At 44.6% G+C, this 12,006-nt stretch overlaps 1 protein-coding gene across 1 annotated transcript in view; it reads right to left on the reverse strand.

The window, feature by feature from the left end:
• Positions 1–953: 953 nt before the first annotated feature.
• Positions 954–12,006, reverse strand: part of THNSL2 (threonine synthase like 2) — a gene marked incomplete at its 3' end in the record, with an annotated part of 14,090 nt that continues 3,037 nt past the window's right edge. The window contains exons 2-5 of the mRNA XM_004388250.1: positions 11,347–11,499; positions 5,577–5,807; positions 1,183–1,331; positions 954–1,079 (exon numbers count right to left, since the gene is read on the reverse strand). Coding sequence (XP_004388307.1) covers positions 954–1,079; positions 1,183–1,331; positions 5,577–5,807; positions 11,347–11,499 — 659 coding nt within the window. The remainder of the gene's footprint in view (positions 1,080–1,182; positions 1,332–5,576; positions 5,808–11,346; positions 11,500–12,006) is intronic.

Genomic DNA, 12,006 nt, shown 5'->3' on the forward strand with positions numbered 1-12,006 from the left:
TTTTCCTTGGATCCACAATCAACACCCATGGAAGCAGCAGTCAAGAAATCAAAAGACGCACTGCATTGGGCAGGTCTGCTGCAAAAGACCTCTTTAAAGTGTTGAAAAGCAAAGACGTCACCTTGAAGACTAAGGTGTGCCTGACCCAGGCCATGGTGCTTTCAGTTGCCTTATCTGCATGCAAAAGCTGGACAATGAATAAGGAAGACCAACGAAGAATTTTCGCCTTTGAATTGTGGCGTTGGCAAAGAATATTGAATATACCATGAACTGCCAAAAGAACGAACAAGTCTGTCATGGAGGAAGTACAACCAGAATGCTCCTTAGAAGCAAGGATGGCGAGACCACGTCTCACATATTTGGACATGCTATCAGGAGGGACTAGTCCCTGGAGAAGGACATCATGCTTGGTAAAGTAGAGGGTCAGTGAAAAAGAGGAAGACCCTCAATGAGATGGATTGATACAGTGGCTGCAACAATGGGCTCCAGTATAACAATGATTGTGAGGATGGCGCAGGACCGGGCAGTATTTTGTTCTGTTGTGCATAGTGTCGCTATGAGCTGGAACTGACTCGATAACACCTAACAACAAAAACAACAGCAATGTATGGAGTCCTGCATTGCCAGGCAGTACGCAAAGTACTTCATGTGTATTATGTGACTTAAATTTCAAAACAACCCTATGAGGTAGACATTCTTGTCTCCATTTTATAGATTGAGGCATAAGAGTTTAAGACACTTGCCCAAGGTCTCACAGCTGGCTCGGAACTGAGCCCCGTCTGACTTTAAGCCAATGCTCTCTCCTGCCTCTCTTCATTCAATAAACTAATCCACATACAGTGACTGTGAAAGTGCCCAGCTCACAGCAGGTGCTGGAGAAACAGGCGGCCCTTCCCCTGAACAGACTTCCAAACACCAAGCCTGGTCTCCCCATGGTACGCACGGTGACTGACCTTGCTGTGCAGTTCCCTGGGCAGACTCAGAGTTTGGGTTCTTTCAAAGTGCTCCATGAGGGCCCTTGTCACCTGGCTGTCAGAGCCGGAGAGCAGCCAGAAGATCCTCTCCATGTTGTAGGGCACCTGGGCAGAAAGGCAAGGTTCTGCAGCCACACTGATCTCAACCCTTGTCTAGCCCCACCCGACAACATCCGGGCCAGACCTGCACACCTCCCCACAGGCCCACCTGGATGTCCATAGCTGATGCCAAAGTTGGTTTGACGGCCTTGGACAGAGAGAAGTCCCCCTGCTGGATGGTCCTGTGGATGATGTCATTGTGGTTCACGGTGGCGACCAGGTGGATGGGCAGGCCCATCTTCTGAGCAATGCACCCAGCTAGAGACAAGAGAAGAGGAGGACAGTGGTTTCTTAGATACGGCACCAAAAGCACAAGCAACAATAAAATATATAGATAAATTGGACTTCATCAAAATTTTAAAACTTTTGTGCTTTTTGAAGCTTTTGTGCTCCAAAGGACACTATAAAGAAAGTAAAAAAATAACCCACAGTATGCGAGAAAATATCTACAGATCATATGTGTAATAAAGGACTTGTGCCTAGAATATATAAAGAACTCTTACAACTCAACAATAGAAAGACAAGTAACTCAATTTAAAAATGGTCAAAGGGTCTGAATACTCTAAAAAAGATATACGTATGGCCAAAAGTCACATGAAAAGATGCTTGACATCATGAGTCATTAGGGAAATGCAAATCAAAACCACAATGAGATAGCACTTCATACCCACTAAGATGGCATTAATCAAAAAGACTGACAATAACAAGTGTTGGTGAGGATGTAGAGAAACTGGAAGCCTTGTACATTGCTGGTGGGAATGTAAAATGGTGCAGCCATGTTGGAAACAGTTTGGCAGTTCCTCACTCGAAAAGTTAGAGTGTCTATATGACACGGCAATCCCACTCGCAGGTATACACCTAAGAGAAATGAACACATTTGTCCACACAAAAACTTAAACAAATGTTCATAGTAGCATTATTTGTAACAGCCCAAACTTGGAAACAACCCAATGCCCATCAACAGATGAATGAATAAACAAAATGTTGTCTATCTATACAAGGGAATGTTATTCAGCAATAAAAAGGAATGAAGTACTGACGTGCTAAAAAATGGATGGACCATGAAAGAAAGCAAGCACAAAAAGCCATATATGATTTCATGTATATGAAATGTCTAGAATAGGCAAATCTATAGAGACAAAAAGTAGATTCGTGATTGCCTAGAGCTGGGGAGTTGGGGAAAAACGGGGAGTGACTTAATAGGTATGGGGTTTCCTTCTGGGATGATGAAAATGTTCTGAATTGATTGTTGTGATAGTTGCACATTTCTGTGAAACCACTGAACTGTATACTTTAAATGGGTGACTTGCATGGTTATGTGAACATATCTCATTAAAGCTGTTGAGAGAGAGAAGAAGGATGAGGAAGAGGAGGAATGTATTACTGTGCCCTGAGACTATTCTACGTGCCATTGGGGACCCTGCTGTCATCGCAGTAGGTAGCTGCCATCGAGTCGGCCCCTGACTCATGCAACCCCACATACAACTGAACAAAATGCTGCCCGGTCCTGCACCATCCCCATGATCAAACCGCTGCAGATCGGACTGTTGTTTTTCATTGGCTGATTTTCAGAAGTAGATTGCCAGGCCTTTCTTCCTAGCCCATCTTAGTCTGGAAGCTTTGCTGAAATCTGTTCAGCATCCACTGACAGATGGGTGGTGGCTGCGCATGATGTGGACTGGCCAGGAACCTAACCCAATTCCTGGGTCTCCCGCATGGAAAGCGAGAATTTTACCATTGAACCACCGCCTCCATGGTCCCCTGCTAGGTACTGACATAGTACCCACTACCTTAAAACAGCCCACTGCAGAAAAGGAAGTGGAGATTCCAAGAGCTTCAAACGGCCCACCCCAAGCCTGCTAAGTGGCAGAGTAAGGACTCTAACTACGTCTGTCTAAGTCCAGAGCACATGCTCTTATACCTCCTAGAACCAGCGGCTTCAGACTGCGTCTGAGGCACTGAGGGTGGGCAGAGCAATGCCCCTCAGCCCACCCAAATAGCAGCTGTTGTCTGCATGGAACAAACAAGCATTTCCTCACCCTGAGAGATGCAGAGCCCAAAAGTAATGCAGTTTAGGATGGTTTCTCTTTGGTGAATAGTTAAGTGGAGTTCAGGATAATTAGGCCACCCCAATCAAAAAAACCAAGCCCACTGCAATCGAGTTGATTCTGACTCAGTGATCCCATCGGGTTTCCAAGGCTGTAAATCTCTATGGAAGCAGATTGCCACATCTTTCTCCCGTGGAGCCACTGGTGGTTTCGAACCGCCAACCTTTCAGTTACCAGTTGATCACTTTAACCACTGCACCACCAGGGCTCCTAGGCTACCCCAGTATCACTCTTAATTTTGCAAAACTCTTTGACAGTTCTTACTGCATTTGATCCTTATAAAAACCTCATCATATCCCTGTATGATGGAGGAGAAATGGAGGCTCAGGAAGGCCCAGGGCTCAAGGTCAAATAGCTGGTTCCTGACAGAATGGGGAGGACAGGAACATCCTCAGCAAACGGTCATTGTGGGTTTATTTTATTTTCTTGTTTTTTATTGTACTTTAGATGAAGGTTTACAGAACAAACTATTTTCTCATTAAACAGTTAGTACACATATTGTTTTATGACACTGGCTAATAACCCCACATGTCAACGCTCTCCCCTCTTGACCTTGGGCTCCCTATTAATGGCTTTCCTGTCCCCTCCTGCCTGGCTGGTGTGCTCCTTTAGTCTCATTTTGTTTCATGGGCCTGTCTAATCTTTGGCTGAAGGGTGAACCTCAGGAGTGACTTCATTACTGAGCTAAAAGGGTATCTGGGGACCATACTCTCGGGCTTTCTCCAGTCTCTGTCAGGCCAGTGATGCTGGTCTTTTTTTGTGAGTTAGAATTTTGTTCTACATTTTTCTCTAGCTCTGTCCGGGATCCTCTGTTGTGATTCTGGTCAGAGCAGTCAGTGGTGGTAGCCGAGCACCATCCAGTTGTACTAGACTCAGTCTGGTGGAGGCTGTGGTAGTTGTGGTCCATTAGTCCTTTGGACTAATCTTTCGCTTGTATCTTGTTTTCTTCATTCTCCCTTGCTCCCGAAGGGGTGAGACCAGTGGAGTATCTTAGATGGCTGCTCACAGGCTTTTAACTCACCAAACACTCCCCAGACACTACTCACCAAAGTAGAATGTAGAACGTTTTCATTATAAGCTATGTTACGCAACTGAGCTAGATGTTCCCTGAGACCATGGTCGTGGGTTTATTTTGTGCCAGGCGCTGTGGTTGGTGCTGGATGCAGAGGGCCGCAGGCTGCACGACTGCAGGCAGCACCACTCACTGAAGGACAATGTGAACAGGGGCACTGTGGGCACCCTGGAGTGGTGAACAAGGCTGGTCCTTCCCTGCCTAACTCCCAGCCCACGCTTCTTTCCATCACTCTGTTAGAGGAAAATGTGCGGGAGCTTCCTAACTACCCAGATGCTTTCATGGTCTCACCCAGACCATCAGAAGCAATGCCATGAACCAAACTATCAAACAGTAATGCCCATTAAGAGGCTGAATGGATTAAATGTGAGGATTAAATCAGTTAATACCTGAAAAGCACTTAGAACGGTACATGATACATTCTCCCACTGTTACTGAGTCAAGTCTGACTCATGGTGACCCCATGTGTCACAGAGTAGAACTATGCTCCATAGGGTTTTCTTGGCTGTAATCTTTACAGGAGCACATTGCTAGGGACTTCCTTCCGTGGCACCAGTCGGTGGGTTGGAACCACCAGCCTTTTGGTTAGTAGACAAGGGCGAACCATTTGCTCCACCCAGGGGCCTTGCATGACACAGAGTCAGCACTTAGTAAATGTTAATTATTGTTAAAGAATATTGCTTTAATGCCGTGTAGTTGCACAGCACTTAACCCTTACAAAGTTCACGTACACATGGAGAATCGTATTGACTCCCCCAGCAATCCTGAGAGATATGACAAGCAGTCCAGCCTCCCTCATACAGATGAGGAGCTGAGTCCAACCCAACAGCTATTCAGTTAGTAAATGGCAGGACTGGGTGGAGCCCTCAGTGCAGACTCGTTCCACCTCACCGCGGAATCCAATGTCACCAGGAGTGGGATCAGACTGTGCCACTCCAGCCACTCATCCTCACATCAGGCAGCTGGCCAAGGCTGAGCATTAAGTGTGAGTCAGCAGAGGAGGGCACTGCCAGCTTGGCACAGCAGCTGGACCCTGACCTCATCCCTCCACACTCTGCCGAGCAGATAAGGAAAGCAGGCCAGGCCACTGACACACTGGGGTTACCTCCTCATCCTCTACCTGCAGCAAGAGCCTGGGATGTCCCCCAGGAATTTCAGGAAGTTAGGGAAGAGTTTTCTGGGAGCTTATTCTACACAGTTTCCCACTACCTTCAGAAGGAGGACTCCACCTTTCTCCTCACAGTTGCAGCCTAAGGGCAGCTGGAAGGACTGGGTCACAGGTGCTTCTCTTGAAAGTCCATTTCAGCCCTGGGCTCTCCTTACCTGCAAGGTTACCGGCAGCCCCAGTTGGTACAACCACCTCCACAGGGGGCAGGGGATCCGTGTCCATGGATGGTGCACACCGGAAGTAGGCAAAGAAGTGGTGGGCCGTCTGCACAAGGACGCGGGACCAGTTGATTGAGTTAAGGCTCATCAAACTGTGCTCCTTGACAAAATCCACATCGGCAAACACAGCCTTGATCGGCTCATCAAGCTCATCGCTGTTTCCCTCCACTGTTGGGGGCAAGGGGAGAGGGCAGCTATCATGAGTGGTCAGCACTTCCCCAGAAAGTCCTCCCCGCTGAGCCCATCCTGCTGGGACCTTCGATCCCCTTGGTGTCTTTTCTTTCCCCTGTCTTGGCCTTGCTTTCTGGACTCTCTTGAGCTCCTCAAGGATAGAAGCCTGTGTCATACTGGTGTGCCCCTGAATAGCTAGCCTCGCTTAGAGACAGCAGAAAATGCAGTGGGAACCTTCCCCATTGCTTACACCATTATGGAAAATAAGATATAAAATGTCAACCTTCTGGAAATACTAGGAAAACAATTCCTCTTTGTGTTCCATGCCCATTTTCCCTACTCTTCTGGGAAGGAGGAGGGATGGTTTATCTGATTGTGAGATGGTGAGAGGCTGATCCTTTATCCCACAGTCCTCTATCGGGGGTTAAGATGGAGATAGTCACTATTCCCATGTGGCCTGCCCTCCTTCCCTCATGCAGATCACAAGGTGGCTATTCTGCTCTCTGTCCTTATGTGGTGGGTAAGCTCACATGGGCAGAACTTCTCCTCCTGAAGCTGGGGGTGCATGTCAGTTTAATTTATGGGAGAATTATTAAGAAAGTCATTTGGCCACTGACTGGTCCAAGTTGTATTCCCCAATCCTACTCAACCAGCAATCAATCCAATAATGATCCCTTATCTGATAACTGGATCTATTTCCCCATTTGAACCAATCTTGGAGGAGTTGGAAATGGGATTTATTGGGGGATTAAGTAGGCATTAAGGTTATTATCCATTCCAGCATCACCACTGTGCAGTGGCAGTGATGTTGGAGGACTGACCCTAGCCCCACAAATGAACCCTAAATGGCCTAAGCCAGTCGCAGTGATCCCATTCCTTTGGCCAGCTCCTGTTCAGGAACTCAGGACCAAGCCAATGAGTGTCTAGCGTTCTTGTGGAGTCATCGCTAAATTCAGGCCAATGAGACATGAGGGGATGTTTGCTGGGGTTCTAGAAAAAATAATCACTGCTTTACTGCTTTTAAGAGAGAGCCACAGGAAGACAGAGACCTGGTTACCTTGAGTAAGCATCATATGACCATAAGAGGAAGGAACTTAGGATTGGGGAAGGCAGAGCAGAGAATGGAAAGAAACTGGGTCCCTGAGGCATTTTTGAGTCACTGAATCAACCCATCTGGAGCCCACTCCACTTCTGGACTTCCAGTTATGTAAGCTGAAAAGGTTCTTGTTGTTTAAGCTGGGCTAAGTTGGATTTTCTGTTATTTCTGCCAAAAGCCTCCAAAATAACATAATCAATAAATACCTAGTGATTGCTGATTATACTGCACTTAGGAAGAATTATCATCATTCGTCGTCAAAAACATTTCAAGATCTATCCTGAAGTATGACGCTGTCAGTGATGGGATAATATCCATACACCTACAAGGAAGACCAGTTAATATGACTATTCAAATTTACTCACCAACCACTAATGCCAAAGATGAAGAAATTGAAGATTTTTACCAACTTCTGCAGTCTGAAATTGATCAAATATACAATTGAGATACATTGATAATTACTGGTAATTGGAGTGCAAAAGCTGGAAACAAAGAAGGATCTGTAGTTGGAAAGATGACCTTGGTGATAGAAATGACACCAGAGATCACATGACAGAATTTTGCAAGACCAACGACATATTCATTGCAAATACCTTTTTTCAACAATATAAACAGTGACTATACACATAGACCTCGCAAGATGGAATACACAGGAATCAAATCGACTAAATCTGTGGAAAGAGATGATGGAGAAGCTCAATATCATCAGCTAGAACAAGACCAGGGGTCAACTGTGGAACAGACCATCAATTGCTCATATGCAAGTTCAAGTTGAAGCTGAAGAAAGTTAAAACAAGTCCACGAGAACAAAAGTATGACCTTGAGTATACCCCACCTGAATTTAGAGACCATCTCAAGAACAGATTTGACGCATTGAACACTAATGACCAAAGACCAGACGAGTTGTGGGATGACATCAAGGACATTATACATGAAGAAAGCAAAAGGTTATTAAAAACAAAGGAAAGACCAAAATAGATGTCAGAAGAGACTATGAAACTTTCCCGTGAATGCAGAGTAGTTAAGGCGAAAGGAAGAAATGATGGAGTAAAAGAGCTGAACAAAAGATTTTAAAGAGCCGCTCGAGAAGACAAAGTAAAGTATTATAATGACATGCACAAAGACCTGGAGTTTGAAAACCAAAAGGGAAGAAAAACATGCTCAGCATTTCTCAAGCTAAAAGAACTGAAGAAAAAATTCAAGCCTCAAGTTGTAATACTGAAAGATTCTATGGGCAAAATATTGAATGATGCAGGAAGTGTCAAAAGAAGGTGGAAGGAATACACAGAGTCACTGTACCAAAAAAAATGATTGTCGTTCAGCCACTTCAGGAGGTAGCATATGATCAAGAACTGATGGCACTGAAGGAAAAAGTCCAAGCTGCCCTGTAGTCATTGGCGAAACAAAGCTCCAGGAACTGACAGAATACCAGTTGAGATGTTTCAACAAATGAATGCAATGCTGGAAGCACTCACTCATCTATGCCAAGAAATTTGAAAGACAGCTACCTGGCCAACTGACTTGATGAGATCCATATGTATGCCCATTCCAAAGAAAGTTGATCCAACAAAACGTGAAATTATCGAACAATATCATTAATATCACACGCAAGTAAAATTTTGCTGAAGATCATTCGAAAGTGGTTGCAGCAGTACATCGACAGGGAACTTCCAGAAATTCAAGCTGGATTCAGAAGAGGACATGGAACCAGAGATATCATTGCTGATGTCAGATGGATCTTGGCTAAAAGCAGAGAATACCATAAAGATGTTTACCTGTGTTTTCTTGACTATGCAAAGGCATTCAACTGTGTGGATCATAACAAATTACGGATAACACTGCTAAGAATGGGAATTCCAGAACATTTAATTGTGCTCACGTGGAACCTGTGCATAGACCAAGAGGCAGTCGTTTGAACAGAACAAGGGGATACTGCATAGTTTAAAATCAGGAAAAGTGTGCGTCAGGGTTGTAGTCTTTCACCATACTTATTCAATCTGTATGCTGAGCTAATAATTTGAGAAGCTGGACTACATGAAGAAGAATGGGTCATCAGGATTGGAGGAAGACTCATTAGCAACCTGTGATATGCACATGATACAACCTTGCTTACTGAAATTGAAGAGGACTTGAAGAACTTACTGATGAAGATCAAAGACTACAGCCTTCAGTGTGGATTCCACCTTAACATTAAAAAAAAAAAAAAAAATCCTCACAACTGGACCAATAAGCAACAACCTGATAAACGGAGAAAAGATTGTAGTTGTCAAGGATTTCATTTTACTTGGATCCACAATCAATGCCCATGGAAGCAGCATTCAGGAAATCAAACAATATATTACATTGGGCAAATTTGCTTCAAAAGACCTCTTTAAAGTGTTAAAAAGCAAAGATGTCACTTTGAGGACTGAGGTGCATCTGACCCGAGCCAAGATATTTTCAGCCACCTCATACGCGTGTGAAGCTGGACAATGAATAAGGAAGACCATAGAAGAATTGCTGCCTTTGAATTACGGTCTGGAAGAATACCGAATATACCATGGCCCACCAGAAGAACGAACAAATCTGTCTTGGAAGAATTACAGCCAGAATGCTCCTTAGAAGGGAGGATGGCAACACTTGGTCTCAAATACTTTGGACATGTTATCAGGAAGGAACAGTCCCTGGAGAAGGACATTATGTTTGGTAAAGTAGAGGGTCAGCAAAAAAGAGGAAGACCCTCAACGAGATGGATTGACACAGTGGGTTCAAGAAGGGTCTCAAACAGAGCAACAATTGTGAAGATGGTGCAGGACTAGGCAATGTTTTGCTTTGTGTACATGAGGTCACTATGAGTCGGAACCGACTCGATGGCACCTAATAACAACAACAAGAATCAAGTATGCACCCCGAGAGTATGGCCCCTAGACACCCTTTTAGCTCACTAATGAAGTCTCTCCTGAAGTTCACACTTCAGCCTAAGATCAGACAGGCTCATAAAACAAAACGAGACTAAAGCGGCAAACCAGCCCAGGGGCAAGGACTAGAAGGCAGGAGGGGACAGGAAAGTCGGCAATAGGGAAACCAAGGTTGAGAAGGGAGAGTGTTGACATGTCGTGGGGTTGGTAACTGTGTCAACTTTGTTAGGCCATGATTTCCAGTATTGTGTAGTTGTCCTCCATTTTGTGACTGTAATTTTCCTATGTATTGTAAATCCTAATCTCTGCCTGTAGTTAATGAGGCAAGATTAGATTGTGTTAAAGAGGATTAGAGTGGGATTGTGACACCCTTACTAAGGACACATCCCTGATCCAATGTAAAGGGAGTTTCCCCGGGGTATGGCCTGGACGGCCCTTTATCTTACAAGAGATAAAAGGAAAGGGAACCAAGTAGAGAGTTGGGGACCTCATACCGCCAAGAAAGCAGCACCGAGAGCAGAGCATGTCCTTTGGACCTGGGGTCCCTGTGCAGAGAAGCTCCTAGTGCAAGAGAAGACTAATGACAAGGACCTTCCTCCAGAGCCAACAGAGAGGGAAAGCCTTCCCCTGGAGCTGATTCCCTGAATTTGAACTTCTAGCCTACTAGACTGTGAGAGAATAAACTTCTGTTTGTTAAAGCCATCCACTTGTGGTATTTCTGTTATAGCAGCACTAGATGACCAAGACAGTAATCAGTGTGACAAAACAATATGTATACTAATGGTTTAACGAGAAGATAGTTTGTTCTGTAAACCTTCATCGAAAGTACAATAAACAAAAAAAGAATCAAGTATGCAACTTATACGGAAATTAATGACTTTATAAACCCATATCAGTGCCCAGCATACAACAATCCAGATGGTCCATCCCTTCTACCTGAGATCACCAGTCTAAGGGAAAACGCTCATTCACTGATAGTTTCTGAACTAACACACATCCTCCTTGAAACCAAACCAGTATATATATGTATACTTAGACCTGCTAATCAAGCACAAAGTTTGTTTCTATTCTATAAAGGAAGGCATGAGCTGTCGACATGTAACGACATGTTCTCCTAAAATAATTATTTAATGTGTTGGTGCCCTCTAAATTTCAGTCCGCTAGGACAAAACCCAAGTCAGTTAGCTCAGATTATGGTGCTCGGTGGCTGCCTACATACATAACACTGGTAGGTTTAACCTGTGTGGAGGAGGCACTTTTTGGGGTATGCTTTTAAACCTGCACTTGTATGTCACATGATCAGTATTGGTTTATGCACCTGTCACCTCCAGTTGTTCATGAGACTGTGTACCAGGAGCCTACCAGTGCTAAGCTAAGGCATATGCCAACCTCAAATACGACTGATGAAGGAAAGGAGGGTGAGAGGAAGAAGGAAGGTATGTAGTCAGTCAGTCAGTGGTCCGGTTTCATCCCAGCCCATCTCTCAAAACGGAGCCAATCAAGGCAGGGCCCCGCTGTCCCTGAACTTCTGCCTGGCACCCACCTTCAAACACGTGGACATTCTCCTTCAGCACTGGTGTCATCTGGAGCTCCTGGATCTTTGAGCAGTGACCCTTCAGCAGCAAAACAATGATGTCCACGTTCTTTGCCTCTTGGACACTCTCAATGGCAGCACTCCCTGTGTCCCCAGAAGTTCCTGGATGGGAAGAAAGGAGAACCTTCCCCTTTAGAACACGGGAGATGGAAAAGGTGGAAAAATGGCCCCTAATGCATCGTTGTCAAATGTGGCAACATCTACTTTCAAATACTTGGAGGGTAGAACCCCAGTTCTTGAACCTTCAAGAGATCCATGAGTAGAATTCAAGGTGTCTATGAACTTAATGTATTTAAAAATATTATTCTGAGAATATTTTAAAGTGTTAAAAAGCATAGATACCACTTTGAGGATGCATCTGACCCAAGCCATGATATTTTCAATAGCCTCATATGCATGTGAAAGCTGGAGAATAAATAAGGAAGACCCAAGAAGAATTGATGCCTTTGAATTATACTGTTGGTGAAGAATACTGAATATACCATGGATTGCCAGAAGAATGGACAAATCTGTTTTGGAAAAAGTACAGCCAGAATGCTCCTTAGAAGTGAGGATGGTGAGACTTTGTCTCCCATACTTTGGACATGTTATCAGGAGGGACCAATCCCT

The sequence above is a fragment of the Trichechus manatus genome, unplaced genomic scaffold (assembly GCF_000243295.1).
Source record: "Trichechus manatus latirostris isolate Lorelei unplaced genomic scaffold, TriManLat1.0 scaffold00208, whole genome shotgun sequence".
Lineage (NCBI taxonomy): Eukaryota > Metazoa > Chordata > Mammalia > Sirenia > Trichechidae > Trichechus > Trichechus manatus.